Source organism: Choristoneura fumiferana, unplaced genomic scaffold (assembly GCF_025370935.1).
Source record: "Choristoneura fumiferana unplaced genomic scaffold, NRCan_CFum_1 Sck3bRy_369;HRSCAF=857_pilon, whole genome shotgun sequence".
Taxonomy (NCBI): Eukaryota; Metazoa; Arthropoda; class Insecta; order Lepidoptera; family Tortricidae; genus Choristoneura; species Choristoneura fumiferana.
In genome coordinates this window covers 91,283-109,392 of record NW_027413016.1, presented here as the reverse complement: position 1 = coordinate 109,392, position 18,110 = coordinate 91,283, and the positions used below count along the sequence as shown (strand labels likewise).

General features: G+C 47.9%; 2 protein-coding genes and 1 long non-coding RNA gene across 3 annotated transcripts in view; 2 read left to right on the top strand and 1 right to left on the bottom strand.

Annotated features, from left to right (window-relative positions):
- LOC141445137 (uncharacterized) overlaps positions 1–6,164 on the top strand; it is a 33,817-nt gene extending 27,653 nt beyond the window's left edge. The window contains exons 13-17 of the mRNA XM_074110920.1: positions 2,274–2,918; positions 3,166–3,500; positions 3,948–4,080; positions 4,720–4,957; positions 5,870–6,164. Of these exons, the coding sequence (XP_073967021.1) occupies positions 2,274–2,918; positions 3,166–3,500; positions 3,948–4,080; positions 4,720–4,957; positions 5,870–6,048 (1,530 nt within the window). The 3' untranslated portion in view covers positions 6,049–6,164. The remainder of the gene's footprint in view (positions 1–2,273; positions 2,919–3,165; positions 3,501–3,947; positions 4,081–4,719; positions 4,958–5,869) is intronic.
- A 3,407-nt stretch (positions 6,165–9,571) lies between these two features.
- Positions 9,572–10,836, bottom strand: LOC141445139 (uncharacterized). The gene is made up of 2 exons (XR_012453279.1): positions 10,598–10,836; positions 9,572–10,211 (listed from the first exon to the last, which is right to left on the bottom strand). It is a non-coding gene; the product is annotated as an uncharacterized lncRNA (long non-coding RNA).
- A 3,916-nt stretch (positions 10,837–14,752) lies between these two features.
- On the top strand, positions 14,753–16,399 carry LOC141445138 (uncharacterized). Its single transcript, XM_074110921.1, has 2 exons — positions 14,753–16,157; positions 16,224–16,399. Exons 1-2 carry the CDS (start codon positions 14,753–14,755, stop codon positions 16,397–16,399), a joined length of 1,581 nt encoding a protein of 526 aa, XP_073967022.1.
- Positions 16,400–18,110: the final 1,711 nt, after the last annotated feature.

Genomic DNA, 18,110 nt, shown 5'->3' with positions numbered 1-18,110 from the left:
GGCGCGCGCTGGCAGCCGCCGCCGCCGCCGACCGGCAGCGCCGCGCTGACCACGCGCAGCTCAAGCAGCAGCACCAGGCGCTGCAACACAAGTCAGTACCACCATCAGCATGGCGCGCGCTGGCAGCCGCCGCCGCCGACCGGCAGCGCCGCGCTGACCACGCGCAGCTCAAGCAGCAGCACCAGGCGCTGCAACACAAGTCAGTACCACCATCAGCATGGCGCGCGCTGGCAGCCGCCGCCGCCGCCGACCGGCAGCGCCGCGCTGACCACGCGCAGCTCAAGCAGCAGCACCAGGCGCTGCAACACAAGTCAGTACCACCATCAGCATGGCGCGCGCTGGCAGCCGCCGCCGCCGCCGACCGGCAGCGCCGCGCTGACCACGCGCAGCTCAAGCAGCAGCACCAGGCGCTGCAACACAAGTCAGTACCACCATCAGCATGGCGCGCGCTGGCAGCCGCCGCCGCCGCCGACCGGCAGCGCCGCGCTGACCACGCGCAGCTCAAGCAGCAGCACCAGGCGCTGCAACACAAGTCAGTACCACCATCAGCATGGCGCGCGCTGGCAGCCGCCGCCGCCGCCGACCGGCAGCGCCGCGCTGACCACGCGCAGCTCAAGCAGCAGCACCAGGCGCTGCAACACAAGTCAGTACCACCATCAGCATGGCGCGCGCTGGCAGCCGCCGCCGCCGCCGACCGGCAGCGCCGCGCTGACCACGCGCAGCTCAAGCAGCAGCACCAGGCGCTGCAACACAAGTCAGTACCACCATCAGCATGGCGCGCGCTGGCAGCCGCCGCCGCCGCCGACCGGCAGCGCCGCGCTGACCACGCGCAGCTCAAGCAGCAGCACCAGGCGCTGCAACACAAGTCAGTACCACCATCAGCATGGCGCGCGCTGGCAGCCGCCGCCGCCGCCGACCGGCAGCGCCGCGCTGACCACGCGCAGCTCAAGCAGCAGCACCAGGCGCTGCAACACAAGTCAGTACCACCATCAGCATGGCGCGCGCTGGCAGCCGCCGCCGCCGCCGACCGGCAGCGCCGCGCTGACCACGCGCAGCTCAAGCAGCAGCACCAGGCGCTGCAACACAAGTCAGTACCACCATCAGCATGGCGCGCGCTGGCAGCCGCCGCCGCCGCCGACCGGCAGCGCCGCGCTGACCACGCGCAGCTCAAGCAGCAGCACCAGGCGCTGCAACACAAGTCAGTACCACCATCAGCATGGCGCGCGCTGGCAGCCGCCGCCGCCGCCGACCGGCAGCGCCGCGCTGACCACGCGCAGCTCAAGCAGCAGCACCAGGCGCTGCAACACAAGTCAGTACCACCATCAGCATGGCGCGCGCTGGCAGCCGCCGCCGCCGCCGACCGGCAGCGCCGCGCTGACCACGCGCAGCTCAAGCAGCAGCACCAGGCGCTGCAACACAAGTCAGTACCACCATCAGCATGGCGCGCGCTGGCAGCCGCCGCCGCCGCCGACCGGCAGCGCCGCGCTGACCACGCGCAGCTCAAGCAGCAGCACCAGGCGCTGCAACACAAGTCAGTACCACCATCAGCATGGCGCGCGCTGGCAGCCGCCGCCGCCGCCGACCGGCAGCGCCGCGCTGACCACGCGCAGCTCAAGCAGCAGCACCAGGCGCTGCAACACAAGTCAGTACCACCATCAGCATGGCGCGCGCTGGCAGCCGCCGCCGCCGCCGACCGGCAGCGCCGCGCTGACCACGCGCAGCTCAAGCAGCAGCACCAGGCGCTGCAACACAAGTCAGTACCACCATCAGCATGGCGCGCGCTGGCAGCCGCCGCCGCCGCCGACCGGCAGCGCCGCGCTGACCACGCGCAGCTCAAGCAGCAGCACCAGGCGCTGCAACACAAGTCAGTACCACCATCAGCATGGCGCGCGCTGGCAGCCGCCGCCGCCGCCGACCGGCAGCGCCGCGCTGACCACGCGCAGCTCAAGCAGCAGCACCAGGCGCTGCAACACAAGTCAGTACCACCATCAGCATGGCGCGCGCTGGCAGCCGCCGCCGCCGCCGACCGGCAGCGCCGCGCTGACCACGCGCAGCTCAAGCAGCAGCACCAGGCGCTGCAACACAAGCAGTACCACCATCAGTTAATAATGGCAGGCCGCCGCCGCCGACCGGCAGCGCCGCGCAGCAGCACCAGGCGCTGCAACGTCAGTACCACCATCAGCATGGCGCGCGCTGGCAGCCGCCGCCGCCGCCGCCGGCAGCGCCGCGCTGACCACGCGCAGCTCAGAGCAGCAGGCGCGGCGCGCACACAGGCCAGCACCAGCATGCAGCGGGCCAGCTGGCGCGCAGCCGCCGCCCGCGCACAACACAGCGACCACCAGGCGCTGCACACAAGCGGGCCACATCAGCAGCGCGCGCGCACGCAGGCCGCGCACCAGCCGCCGCGGGCCAGCTGCGCGCGCGCCGCGCCCGCGCAGCACACAGCGCAGCACCAGGCGCTGCACACAAGTCAGTACCACCAGGAGCGGGCGCGCGCTGGCAGGCCGAGCACCAGCTGCGCGGGCCACGCGCGCGCGCAGCCGCACCAGCGCAGCCACACAGCGACCAACAGGCGTGTGGCACTACGGGCCACCGGAGCGGCGCGCGCGCACGCGCAGCCGAGCACCAGCTGCAGCGGGCCAAGCTGCGCGCGCAGCCGCCGCCCGCGCACCACAAGCGACCAACAGGTGTGTGCACACAGCGGGCCACAGCAGCAGCGCGCGCGCACGCAGGCCGAGCACCAGCTGCAGCGGGCCAAGCTGCGCGCGCAGCCGCCGCCCGCGCACCACACAGCGACCAACAGGTGTGTGCACACTAGCGGCCACAGGAGCGGCGCGCGCGCACGCAGGCGAGCACCAGCTGCAGCGGGCCAAGCTGCGCGCGCAGCCGCCGCCCGCGCACCACACAGCGACCAACAGGTGTGTGACACTAGCGGGCCACAGGAGCGGCGCGCGCGCACGCAGCCGAGCACGACAGCTGCAGCGGGCCAAGCTGCGCGCGCAGCCGCCGCCGCGCACCACACAGCGACCAACAGGTGTGTGCACACTAGCGGGCCACAGGAGCGGCGCGCGCGCACGCAGCCGAGCACCAGCTGCAGCGGGCCAAGCTGCCGCGCGCAGCCGCCGCCGCGCACCACACAGCGACCAACAGGTGTGTGCACACTAGCGGGCACAGGAGCGGCGCGCGCGCACGCAGGCCGAGCACCAGCTGCAGCGGGCCAAGCTGCGCGCGCAGCCGCCGCCCGCGCACCACACAGCGACCAACAGGTGTGTGCACACTAGCGGGCCACAGGAGCGGCGCGCGCGCACGCAGGCCGAGCACCAGCTGCAGCGGGCCAAGCTGCGCGCGCAGCCGCCGCCCGCGCACCACACAGCGACCAACAGGTGTGTGCACACTAGCGGGCCACAGGAGCGGCGCGCGCGCACGCAGGCCGAGCACCAGCTGCAGCGGGCCAAGCTGCGCGCGCAGCCGCCGCCCGCGCACCACACAGCGACCAACAGGTGTGTGCACACTAGCGGGCCACAGGAGCGGCGCGCGGGCCTGCAAAGAGATTTCATACAACCTTGCAGGCCGCTGGCCGGCAATGCGACCGTCTTTTGTTTCATTCAACGCGCGCTCTGCGACACGGCGCACGCCCACACCCAGCACCACCGCCTGCAGCCGCCCCCCAGCAGCCAGCGCGACACGCGCGCACGCAACAGGGCGACCAGACTAGCGTCCCGCCAGCTTGATTTCTTGTTTTTTTTTATTTCATGTCATGTTTGAGAAAAGCACTATACAAGCCTCGGCCGGAACGTGGGGTTGCCGGCCTCGCATCCCTATCCGGCCTCGCTACGCTCGGCCGTCTATATCTGCTTGGCCGGCAACCCCCTACTTCCCGGCCTCTACAGTAATGTACTATTAAAGTCTAGTAAGGGTTTAAGTTCTAATAATATATTTTTATATAGTAATAGCACAAGCGGAAACGGCAACTGCAGCGGCGGCGGCGCGTGCGACAACGAGTGGTGCCGCGCGGCGCTTCGCTGCGCGGCTGGCGAGGCCGCCGCGCTCAGAAGGGAGCTCTCCCGCGCCCGCGAACAGGTCAGCAGCCCTATCTATACCAGAACTTTACCATACCATATATCACCGTATGTTTATTATCGTCATAGGACTCTTTCAGAGAACGCCACAGTCAATGATGTTTTCTAAATTCCCACTGTGTAACTCCGCAACATTAGTCGTTGTGCGTTCAGTGGCGTAGCTAGGTAACCAAAGGCCCTGGGGCAAAATATAATATATTTTCACTAGTTCAGTTCATAGTTTGTAAGTCAGAGTCCGAGGGCCCCCTGAGCTTGGGGGCCCGGGGCACTGCCCCGTCTAGCCCTCCGGTAGCTACGCCACTGTGTGCGGTTCTTTGTTTTCTAACTTAACTTGCTTAACTCATAAGAACCTCATATATAAGCACCTCATATTGGAGGCATGTGGGAAACAAAAGTGCACTCTCCAAAATGTACGCACACAGTAAAAAGTGGTCAGATATTGATAATTTCTTTTTTTATACTAAACAGAATACCTATATTTCAAAGCTGATCCCATTTGAATTAAACAGAAAAAAATATTGTAAATGGCAGGCAGGACAGGGGATAGAATATCTACTGAAAAATCGTTCGTAGGTGGGGTTGGGCGGGTTCGTTTCGTTCGTTGTTCGTTCTGTATTATTAAAAGCGATGTATTTAGCAGACGCGGGCGCTAGAGGCGCGGTCGCCGGCGCCCGCGGCCGCGGGGGTGTGCGGGGGCGGGGCCGCGCCGGCGCCGGCGCCGACGTCCCCGTCGGGCGGCGCGCGGCTGGCGGCGGCGTGCGCCGCGCTGTCGGAGCGCGCCGCGCACCTGCAGCGCGCGCTCAGCGCGGAGACGCGCGTCAAGCTGGATCTGCTGCAGGCGCTCGGCGACGCCAAAAGGCACATGCACATACAGGAGGGTACGTCACTATACAGCGCTTTCATCGAAGCGTCCGCTTCCTTATCAAACTATTTATTTAATCGATTATTTTATGCGAATAGGAATAGGGCATATTAGGCAAAGCTCTGCGCAGGGGGCGACAGATCATGACCAAAGATTCGCATATTGTTTTTTTATGTATTTTTATTATGTTTATTACACGAAGAGCTAATAAATATATCTATTTCTATTTCAAAGAGTATTAAAGTACCTTTTGTAATATACGGTAGTAAAGAAGACACACGACTGTCCGAGCAAGCGATTTATTCCAACTAAACTAGTTCGACAATCATAATAAGTTGTACCTACATTAAAACATAAGCGGGTGGGTATACAACACAGTACATCTCACCTTTAAAAATCATGATATATTTATTAGTAACAAAATAACATGATATTTACATCGATAGTAATGATAGAGCTATATTTCCAAAATTTTAATTGAAATAATATGATATTATGGCATTTAAGATACTCAAAAAAACTGTTTACGGTTTTGTGCTAGTGCTGCACTCTGACGGCAGAAAATTGCAGTAATATTCCCTATACTTTAAACCTTTTTAAACCCTTTGGACGCCACGGTCGGCCACAGTCGACAAAAAAATATTCGGAAAATCGTTCCATAGGCGCCACGAAATGCCGACATGGTACCTATGGCACGATTTTCAGCTGTCGCGTTTTGCCGACTTTGGCGTTCAAAAGGTTAAGGCTCAGTTTAATTGGTCGATATACAGCCTGCGGTGTCTCCCCGCAGGCGGTATGGCATGCATTATGGAAATCTTCCGTACCCCGCATGCGGGGCCTATTGGCCAATGAAACCGAGACTATTTTGAACACCGAAAGCGCCTAAAGTGAAAGAATAATTTATGATTCTAAACTTACCTTTTTCCAGGCTTAATATCGCGGCAGGACAAAGAAATGGAGGAACTGAAAGCTCAAATGCTGGCCGTGATGCCGACAGAGTTCGTGGCGCCGACGGGCGGCGTCTCCAAGCTGCGGCTCTCCGACGGCTCGCCGCTCGATCCCAACGCTTCCGTCTACACCCCCAAACAACTATGCTCGGACGCCTAAACACACCTCTGAACAAGTCGACAGATTGATCTGGTTTGCTGTTGAATTTCACTCGCCGTAGTAAAAGATTTGATGCCTAAGTCAGGTTTAAAATTGTACGCGTAAATTAAATAACGCTGGCGGGTATCGTCAACTGACTCGATACAGTCAACCAAAATAAAGCGTATCAGTTGGCTAATAACTTAAAAAATACTTAAGATTGTACCCGTTGTGCCAGTTGGTTATCAAAAACAGTTGTGCCAACAGATTTTTTCTGTGTCATTACATTAAGTATAATAGAAAACGAGACTTTCATATTTTTCATTTGAAGTTACGATATCTCGTATGTACTGTTTTGCAAGGGCAGCTACGCCTAATCATGAAATTTTCAAAGATATAACGATAATAGTAAACAAATCCATCTGTCGACTAACCATCTGTTTTGTTCTGGACAATCGACTGCAACAATTATGCGTTATCTGTTCTAAGGAACTATTCATCGATATTATTATTTTATTCAAAATAACGGTCCAATTTAAAAGGCGAGTTTGGTGAAATAATCTTGAAAAATTTGGTAAATAATGAAACTTTTTAAAATTTACTTTTTCTGTAACGCGATGAGCACATCGAAGATATAACAAAATGATCAGGTACAGTATGAAACTTGGCGTGTTTACAAAGAAAATACTTTTTGTTTCGTATTCTAAACGTAAGGTCCGCCCGGATTGCTACCACCATCTTGCTCGCTAATCCTGCCATGAAGCAGCAGTGCTTGCACTGTTGTGTTTCGGCGTGGAGAGTAAGACAGCCGGTGAAATTACTGGCACTTGAGGTATCCCATCTTAGGCCTCTAGGTTGGCAACGCATCTGCAATACCCCTGGTGTTGCAGATGTTTATGGGCGGTGGTGATCTCTTACCATCAGGAGACCCACTTGCTCGTTTTCCATCCAGTCGAATAAAAATAAACTATTTGTGGACCGAAGCACGCCAAAATTCACAGCTAAAAGTACTTAAGTAAAGACTAAACGAAGTATTCTTGCAGTCGGTTGTGCATGGCTGCTTGCTTTACGCACCAAGGACCTTGTACTTTTCGAAGATCGAACTGCTGCCAAGCCAAAAACCTGGCGCAAGCGCTTGCTACTGGTGAGATGGGTAAGAAAGTATTACATTACCGTTAGTCTGGGGGCTCTTAGACAGGCCTCTAGGCTCAGTTCCACTGGTCGATAGCCCGCATACGGGGCATAGGAGACTTCCAGAACGCATGTTATAGAGCCTGCATTCGGGTTTCACTAGTCGGTATTCCGCCTGCGGGAAGTCACCGCACGCTGTATGTCGACCGATTTATCGGCCAATGAAACTGAGCCTTCACTTGAAGCGCAGCTGCCGACCGAAATTCGAAAAGATAACGTTTTGCAGCCGCGCGCTGGTTTTTGTATGGGCGTTTTGTGATCTCATTTTTGTTTTCTTATTAATTTACTGTCAGCCAACGGCGTTTTGATATTTTATTTATTTATTTGTAACTAAAACCCTAACGTCCTAAAGTTGAAATGTCCGTACAAACATCGGTAGGGTAAAATGGATTTAGCAGATAAATACGAGCGTATTAGTTTTGTATCCGTGTATGTCGATAAATCGATAATATCAGAGCGTTTATTTTTTCATCAATGAAATATTTGGATTCGTAACTTTGTGGTACCTTCTACTGGGATCTACTGGATATTACGTGCGCAGAAGTCGACTTGTAATTTTAGAACAGTATTTGGAAGCTCCCTCCCGAGGTATTGGTGTTATAGTATAGCTTATACGGGCTACTTTGATCTCTGAAAGCATAATTATTAATCGATGGATTTGTCCTGTATTCGTTCGACCGCTGCTGCAGTATGAATACGTGTTCTCTTAAATTTATGTGATAAATTGTACAAATCGAGATCTGATTCGAGTCTCCCTTGCGTGATTGTAGTTTTATTGACGTTTATAGACAATATGAGCGTGCGCGAGTCGCGACGCTACTCATTTTCTCTTGATGATGATGCGAAATTGTATGCATCTTTAGTTGTAGTATGCCATGACAGATACAGTTTCGACTGACTCCGTTACGTTATATTTCATTCCAAATCATCATGTGACATATTTATTTTAGTTCCTATTATTTCTCATCAAACTTCATCTCTCAATGATGTACCTATCTCCTTATGTGTTCAAAACGGTACAACCTAATTGTTGATGTTTTCTGTAAAATATTAAAATTGTTTAATAATAATGGCTACCTGTCATTATTAGTCAAATTCGTCAACTCACACAGGAACAGCTCGACTGTTTCTTGTATTAGGTAAATCTAGGTCTTTCATAAATATTGTTATTTGTGTACCTTGGCCGGCCCAAAGTAAAAGTTGAGCCTAAACAAAACCAAATACTGTTAAGTATACTTTGTGAGTTGACGCCTTAAAACCTTGTTAAATTTCAACTTAAGAATTGTTGTGTTGTTCGGACACCTATACATTCGAGTATAAAAATATACATACTTCCCCAATAACACTTCCACTGTTACAATAATGTAATTGCATTTAAATGTTGCTTTTATTTTGTCTCGAATTAGCATTGGTCGTTGTATTGGATTGTTAAGGTAAGTTAAAAAAGGACGAGTGTTTTGATAAGGTTAAAATAAACTGTTTGGTACTTGCTGCGTGGGAGATTGTGACGTTACGTAAATGTGGTTCACAAGTGCCAATGTTTTCTACTGCCCTATTTGATTGACGTTTGCTGGCCATGCTCTCTTTTAAGGAATCGCCTAATTTTTTGGGACAAAAAATGTACCCTCAGGTGTATAAACTGTCTGAGAATGGACTGAAGGGCTACCAGTATATACTGAAAGTGAACTTTTGTGACTGAAGCATCCCTTAAGGCTGTCCTTGGGCTATCACATTAAATTCCATAAGACAAAAATAAAAGGGGCGAAATAAGCAAATGGTAACAATATTGTAAGTTACATCACATTATGTCAATAAACAACGCACATTGGACTCAATCGGATTGTAAATGAAATGTTGTAAGTATTATTTTTGAGATTGTTGAACTAAAGATTGTGGTCTACTCTAGTCTTGGTTGAATGGCGGTTTACACTTGTTTCTTTAAGTGTTGACCAGAGATGCAACGTAAAGTGTAAATCGTCCTTTAACATTATTTATAAACTAAGTTTTTAGATGGTTAGTTTTTTAAACCGGACTGGGCTCCGCCTTGACGGCCAAGCTTCCATTCTTTGTAAATTGTTTTCAATACTGAACATGGAATGTTGTGAAACTTGAGTACTTAAATTAATTTAAGATTGGACATGATCCTAATGGATTCTGGTGATATGAAATCAATCTGTCAGCAGCAGACACCTGTATATTTTGGTCATAAATTTCTAGGACAAATGTGGGAATGATGTAGAAACATTAAATTGGTACATCCAGGACAATCTGAATTTTCACTAGTGAAATGTAAGCGACATTTGTTTATATTATAAACAGATGCTGTTAAAGCAATAAAAAATCAGACTTGCTGTATGTTTTTTTCTTATATTTATTTCCCCTCAAAACATTTCAGAGGCAGTTGCTTTTAACAACTAAATATTTCTCTTATGCTCATCTTAATTGACTCACAAGCCAAAGACTTTACACTACACTTGTACTTTTATTTTTTCTGATCATATCTCAGAAATAAACACTGTTATCCATCAAACAAGAAAGAAAGACAACTCAATGAAGACAAACAAACCTAATTCTTGTTTATTTCCTTCATGGGCCCGATATATCTGAGATCCTGGCCTCGCTCACAAGGCTCTGTATTTCCAGTTGTAACCGTAAAGCTTTCTGCAGCTCCATTTTCCTCAATTGTGATGCTATGTATTTTCCATATATATCAAATTCATCCTCTTTAGTGGCTACCTCTGGATCTATGCTGCCTCTGTATGATCTATCGGAATTATCAGTGCTAGTGCTATGTTTAAATTTTTTTTCTTCTTGTATGAGCTATTTAAGGTCTCGTGTTTGATTAAACTTTCATCAGGTTCTGGTTTAAGGACAAGCAGGAAGTTGTCCTGTTCCGTTACAAAAGGATCCGAGTTGCTGTTGTCATGTTCATCAACTTCATCATCTTGATCAACCCATATTTTTTGACATGAATCATCTGCTGTTTCATCAACCTGAAACAAAATTTTACTCTTTACTACTGCAGAAAGAAATTTAGATTAGATAGTTATGCACCATTTATCTTATTTATTTATTTGTGTTATATAGCACCCTAGATCAGTGATGGGCAAAGTATGGCTTGCGGGCCAACTCCGGCCCGCCGACGTTCCTTCGAAGTGAATAGTACCTACCTATATGGCCCGCGATCATAATATAATTCATTATTTGGCAAAAATATATAAAATAGAATGGTGTAATCCTGGCCTGTTTGTCCAAATTATGCCTTATTCATGAAAGAAAAAATCCAAGACAACATGGTTATTAATAGCAGCAATAAGGTCTGCAATGTAATGCAATTGCAATTTATTTTTCCACCTATATTAACAGTCAGTCTACTTACATCGTAAGTATTATCATCTGTGCTCAGAGACTTTCTGCTAGTCCTGCTAAACACTTATGCCATGCCGAAAACCACTTGATCGAGGGCTTGAACACAGAGTCTGGACCTGACCTCTTCCGTATCTTAGCTATTTCTTGCACGTATGTAGACCGTAGATTCTTCACCTTCGTTTTTACCTCCGGCTCATTCAACGAGATTCCCGTTGTAGCTCTAAAGTCCGCTATAATTTGACTATACGCTTTATGCGTTCCGGCTTGGATTTGTATGCCGGCAACTTAGCGTCCCACAGTAATCTGTGACCCAAGTAAAGTTTCACGAACTGGCACGTCTCTTTTTCACCCATCTCATATTTGTTGTTGATTTCTGAAGTTTATATAAAAGATAATCTGAAGACAGCGTTATCTCGGTGTTTCTAATTAATTTGACAGCTAAGTCTATATTGTAATATTGTTAGGAAAATAAATCTTGTACTAATGATCAATTCTCTTGAACTAATGAAATTGAACTCAATAACAACGTCACAAAGTCCTACTTACATGTAATGCGATACTCATCAATCAAGGAAATTATCGTTATTAGCGTCTACAAGAAAACCATAGAATAGAACACCGATCAGTGTTGCAACACCTAGAAACTCGAGTGGCTAAACATTACTTATTCTGTGGCTAAACTCAAATCAAAAGTCGCTACAGGAGCGAGCGGACTCAGGATTTTGTCTGGGAGAGACCAAAGAGTTATAATCACTACGTTTTAGAGTCGGAACTCTCATACAAAAACAATACACGATTGTAGTATGAATTCAGTGTCTTTTTGGTGCCAATATCAAGAAACGAACTGCACAGACTAAACAGGGTCGAAAAAGTCACATTGACAAGTAGTGTTGTTAGGAACAGTCGATATTATCGATATTGTAACAGCATAGTGTTGTGCTTTTTTATCGATATATTGTCAAAAAACGGCACGTAGTGGTGCGCTTTTTATTAATTAAATGATCGAATAAAAGAAAAAAAGTTGTTTTTCTTAATAATAATTTATTTTCATGTCATGGATCTGTTTTTCTTTACATAGGTAAATACAGTTCCACGTTACACAAATATTGTATTGTAGTATTGTATTGTCCGTTTTGCACTGCACAGCACTTGTGGAAGGCTGTGCATGTAAATATTCCACACTGGGCAACTCCAAAGCTGAACCTGAAACAAAGTTAAATTTAGCCAGTAGCTTACACTAACTAATGCAAGATAAAATAAAATTGGTACGCACAATCCAATTTTTGTCATATTGCAGGTCAATGACCTATGTTTACCTAGACAACTTTCTTACAATTTCTTGCCTTATTGTCAAATATGTCTTTACTTGTCAAATGAATGAAATGAAATGAAGGTGATCTTGGAGTTAGTTGACAATACATAATTTTGTATACCTCTGATAAACAATCTACTTGCCATGCCAAATGTAATGAAATTAATTCTGTAGTTTTTACCCGATTCTGGTGAAGCCCAAAAGGAGATTATATTTTGACCTGTATGTATGCATATCCATTTCTATCTCCTCTAACTACTAAGCAGCTCAACCTATTTTTACCCCTAACGCAAAAAGAGGAGTGTTATTACATGAAGTGTACCATAAACACAGACAATACAGAAAAAATGATCAAGTGCGAGTTGGACTCGTACATGAAAGGTTCCGTAAACAGTTCAATAAAAGTTTTTCTGAAAATTCTTCTAATATAAGTATTTTTGCTGACTGTACTATATGCCCCTGGTTACCAAAGTACTTGTCAAGACGACAAACGAGTCCAAACTCGATGCAGTTGTGTTGTTTATCACATGTTCCTATGGTCACCCGCTAGCTTTATCATCAGATCAACTCTAAAATTCTAAAATTATGCTATAAGTATAGATTTTTATCAGTGATAGCTTACCTGTTGTATTGTCAGTTTTACACTGCGCACCACTTGTAGAAGGCTGTGCATGTAAATATTCCACACTGGGCAACTCCAAAGCTGAACCTGAAACAAAGTTTAATTTAGCCAGAAGCTTCCACTAACTTATACAGGTGAAATATAATTAGTGTGTATAGCCAATTTTTCTGTCTATTACTAATGCTCTGACCGGCAACTATACTATACACTCAAAATACCTAGCATTATTATTGATGACGAAGCAAATTAATTTATAACATATATTGTATGTAAAAGAAATATGCACATGTGTATTGATGGTATTTATTAGGGTTAGGTTTATGGGGCGACTGAAAAACAGCGCCTGTTAGCCAAGGGACTTTGTTCTGCAAGGTGCAGGCATAAGCTGAGTCGCTTTCCCTTTTGATAGTTTGATTGTACTTATTATTTGTTATGTACCTATGTAGAATTTGTAAACAAACTATTAAATCAATATCTTTTATTATTTTATTATTATTATTATAAGATGCAGTAAGTCAAGTTGCAATAGAGATAAATTGAAAATAAAATAAAGTGTTTACCTTGGCTGTTCTTGCCATCTTTAGGGGAAACCCTTCAAGAATTTCTTCAGAAAGAGGTGGCGTGGGAAGTCCCAATTTTGGTATGGCTTTCTTCTTCAGCTGGGTTTTCGATTTTGTGAAATCTCGTTGCCAACTACTTTCACCCACTGCTTACAACTGAAATAAAATTTAATTGTCGTGATACTATATAATACGAATTGACGTCGGCCAGCCAAATATAACCTCAACACCTATTATCAGATTTATCAGTAACTTTACTTACACATGTTCACTTAGAGGAAATCTAGCAAAGAACATTTTGTTTTCACAATGTTTTTCTTGAATACCACAAATATCGCATCTCCTCATGTTGAATGGTTTCTTAGTAAAGGACAGCCGTGAAAATAACGGTAAAAACTAGAGTCCTGTCTCGAATAAATGCACTTTAGTGAAAGAAAAGTTAATGCGGAGAGAAATAATCTCAAACTCAACGCTATTAACAAAACAAAACACCAAAATACACGCAAATTCAAACAGTAAACACAAATCTCGCGAAGGCGTCCGTCCCACGCAGCAGATGAAGGTTTGTGGGCTGCCATATAAAAATTGAAAAATAGAACTACATTTTTTTCATTTACTTAAATAAAAAGGATATCCAGTCAGAATTTTTTTATATTGTATTATTTATCTTAGTAATATGTTTTTCCGCTTATTTTTTTTTTCACAGCTTAAAATGTGAAGAATTGCAAATATTATAATTTAAGTGAAATCTTCTAAACACAGATCATTTCATAAATATGGCAACCAATAAGTTATTTTGAGAGGTTGGTACAAAAGTCACTAGCTCCATACATTAGATTTTAGGTGTTCGAGCCTACGCTTGAACCACATTGAGATTACCCCTTCGATATTCGTTGTTTTTTCCTTATCTGTGGTAATGTTAGAGCGAGACACACTGTTCTTTTTATACCTGTCTCTTTCTCTCAAGCTCGGGCAGCGCGCGGTGGAAGCCATTTTGTTTTCCAGTACGCTTTCGATATTCGTTACGTGCAGACATCTACAGTGTTACAAATATAATCTTTGGTTTACCGAAGGACCCGAATGCAACTAGATACAACCCCTTCTGGGCTTTATGATAGAACAACGTGAGTAGAACTAAATCTCAAATTCCATGATGTTGTACACTATAGCGCCCGCGTAGGTTGGGTTCAATCTCAAATACCTGTACGAAGCGCTGTACTTCGGGTCGGGAAAACCATCATGCTCGGCTCCTTTCGGACCAGCTTAAGGCGATTTTGCCTATACTACAACTCGTAGAGTTGAGTCCATAAGACGACAAAGACCACGTGTCGACGTCGCACCAAATGTCGCCTCAAAATACTTTGACGCACAGTTGTCATACGACAATGACTGACGACATTTTGTCGTACCCATAAGACGACAAAGGCCATTGTGTCGACGTCGCACCAAGGGTCGCCTCAATGGTCGACATAATGACATGTTACTGACGACATGTCGTCGTATCCCGCTGTCGACGACGTAAAAATATAACAGAGTAGAGTCGTACGACGGTGTCGTCTCGATTGTCGTCTGCGGTTTGACCACAGACTACTAAGGGATACAGATGCACACGCACACGTGGTCGTTGTCGCCTCGAATATAGTCTATGGTACATGAGGTGCGTTCCAAAAAATGACACACTTGGGCCTCGTTCCAAAACATCATTATGCATTTCAGATCATGCCAACTGCGACCACAATGGGGTACCTGGCGGACTCGCCGGTACCGGAACGAGAGGAGAGCGCTTTACGGAGTATTCTGAGGTCGCTAGACGAGAATTTCCCCCAGAACTGGCGAGACTGGAAAGTGATACACTATACCATGGATGAGCTGTTTGGGGGTCAAGATATACCAGACAAAGTGGATTCAAAAATGAGGTTTGCTGTACCGACATCGGATTTAGCACGGGCTTTCGACCCGGGAGCCACCTCTCTTTCGGAGAGGCGTTATAGGGCCATTAGAGCCTCTTTAATGAAGTGGCCCTTAGGAAGAGCCCTATTATATGCGCCACATTCAATAATGGCACAAATACACGAGCCAGATTATGATGCTTTTATGAATGCAGTTAAAACGGTACGCCCAAAACTGACAAAGAGGTCAAGTGTGACGTCTGAACTCCGTACAGATTCTCCAAAGTCACCAGAGGCAGGGGGCTCTCAGAGTTCGGCAACCCCTAATTCGAAGTCGACGAATATCCAGGCTACGCCACGTCCTACTACTCCTACTCCACTATCTCAGGACAGCAGTGGTCATCTATTGGCGTCTATTCTTAGCCAACAGATGGCGCTGATGAATAAGTTTTGCGCAGCGCAAGTGGAACAGCAAGAAGAGATCAAAGCATTAAAGGGACAGAAGCAGAATAACGTGGCAATGGATTTAGATTCTTCCTTTGCGGACAGCATGGTCTCTGATGAACCGAGGGAAAGTTTCGTATCAGAAAAGAATTCGCCAGTACATGAAAGCGAATCGTCGGAGGATGACGATACCTATGACTTTATGCCTAAGACTACAGAGCAAGAGCCTAAAATTAGAAAGGCTGACCCTAAGGCACTCAAGTATGGTATCGAATGCCAAAGACTAGGTCAGTCAGGATGGGCTAATTTAAGATATGGAGAGACCGGGAAACTTTTTCAGGCGACACCAGCCTTTTGTGCCCTGAAGACAAACACCGTTTTAGCAGGAGTCGCTCCAAAATGGAAATTTGCTGAAACGTTAGAGTCCTTCGATGGCACCCTGGGGGCAATCACAAACGGTCTTATACAGCAAAGATTAATCTTCGAGGAAATTCTGGCGAGTCTTCCTAAGGACGTGAGGAAGAAAGTTAAAAAGGAATATCTGGGCCCGGAATCAAAATTCAAAAAGAACTCCACCGATCTCCTGCAATACGTATGCGGGAAAAGGACAGAAGTGATAAGGCTGAGGCGGAAAGTATTCACTCCACGCAACAAGGTAATCAAACAGATCATTCATGAAATTCCGCCCTCTGAAACACATCTGTTTGAGGAGAAAATGCTAACGGACGTAGTTAAAGAGCAAGGTGGCTTACACAAAATTTTTCCCGCGAAACGGGCAACATCGGCGAGTACGAAGCTGGCCACGAAAGAGAATCGGCCACCGGCTCGTCCATTTCGCCAACCCACTCAACAATATCGCGACCGCGACCCAACACAGGGAAAAAGTGGCCAAAGACCAAAAAAGGAAGGAAGTTCCTCCTCAAGAAAACCAGCTAAGCCCTATTTCACTGCTCCGCAGGAAAAGAAGTGGGCAGCCCGGAAATGACGTTTTTCAAGCAGGTCGTCTCGCAAAATATGCGAGACAGTGGGAGGGGGCACCGACCAGCATTCAGAAGATCATCAAGGGATACAGAATACCATTTGGGAAAAAACCGCCATTGGAAGGATTGAGGAAGAACTCTTTCAGGTTCACAACTCCAGCCTCTCCCCAGATGGACCTCGAGATAAGAAATCTTCTGGAATCGGGTGCCCTCAGGAAAAGTCTCCAAGCAAGGGGCTTTCTATCAACCTTCTTTCTAAGGAAGAAATCAGACAATACTTACAGGCCAATATTCAACCTAAAGAGGCTGAACGAATACGTGCTTACACCAAAATTTCACCTGGTGAACCATTTGCAAATACCTCGTCATCTAAGAATAAAAGACTTCATGATGAAAGTGGACATTTCACAAGCGTATTTTCACATCCCAATACATCCAAGTCATCGTCGCTTCCTCTCGATGGCATATCAAGGTCACGTGTACGAGATGACGTGTCTACCCTTTGGCCTAGCGAGCGCCCCCTCGGCGTTCGCGATGATCACGAACTGGATAGCACAACAACTAAGACGGAAGGGCTTACGGGTAATTGTCTATCTAGACGACTTCCTCTTCATGCACGAAAACTCTGTAGTCCTCGAGCGACAGGTACAATGTGCCCTGACATTTCTCCGAAACCTGGGCTGGCATATAAATCCCGAAAAAACATCGAAAAAGGCGTCGATGAATCTAGAATACTTGGGGATCACGTGGGATTCAGAAATCAATGCGAAAAGCCTGTCAGGAGTGAAAGTGACCCAGCTACGGAAGTGTATATCCAAGCTTCTAGAGGAAAGGCTTTGGAGTTGGCACGATGCGAAAGTCTTCTTAGGCAAGCTGGAATTTGCAGCAGCTGTAATACCCCTAGGACGCTTACATTGTCGCTTCCTGCAGAGAGCCCTTCGCCACCTCTCGAGGAGAGATCCACACACGAAATTCAGGATACCAGAAGTTATAATACCAAGACTAATATGGTGGTGGGAGAACGCTCACAAAAGCACCGCAATTCATCATGCGGACCCGTCAATTTTCATAACTACGGATGCTGCGGAAGGGGGCTGGGGAGCGATTGTGAACGGGCGTCACATGTGGGGAAGATGGACACCATCACAGAAGAATTGGCACAGCAATGTAAAAGAGCTCTGGACAGTGTACGAAGTACTGAGTCGTTTAGGATCCGAGCTACAAGGCAAAACAATCATGCTCCAGTCGGACAACCGCACAACGGTCGCTTATATCGAGAAGCAGGGGGGCACCAAGTCCCTGAAGTTGCTAGAAGCGGCGGAGAAGATATTGGTACTTTGCCAACGCATGAAATGTCACCTAACTGCCCGGCACATTCCTGGGGCTTACAATGGGATAGCGGACGGACTGTCCAGACAGAAAGCGCTGCCCGAATGGCACCTCAGTCGCCGGATTCTAGCGAAGATATTTCAAAAGTTTGGAAAAACCACAAATAGATTTATTCGCCTCGAAAAGATCAGCAGTAGTTCCCCTGTACGTCAGCGAAGATGCAACCGACAAGGACAGCCTATTTACGGATGCATTCAGCAGGACATGGTGCTACGACCTAGGGTGGATTTTTCCTCCGCCAGCGATCATACCGCGAGTCCTCAGTCACCTGCAGAAAGCCAAGGGTCGATTTCTTCTAGTGACGCCACTTTGGGACAACGCTTTCTG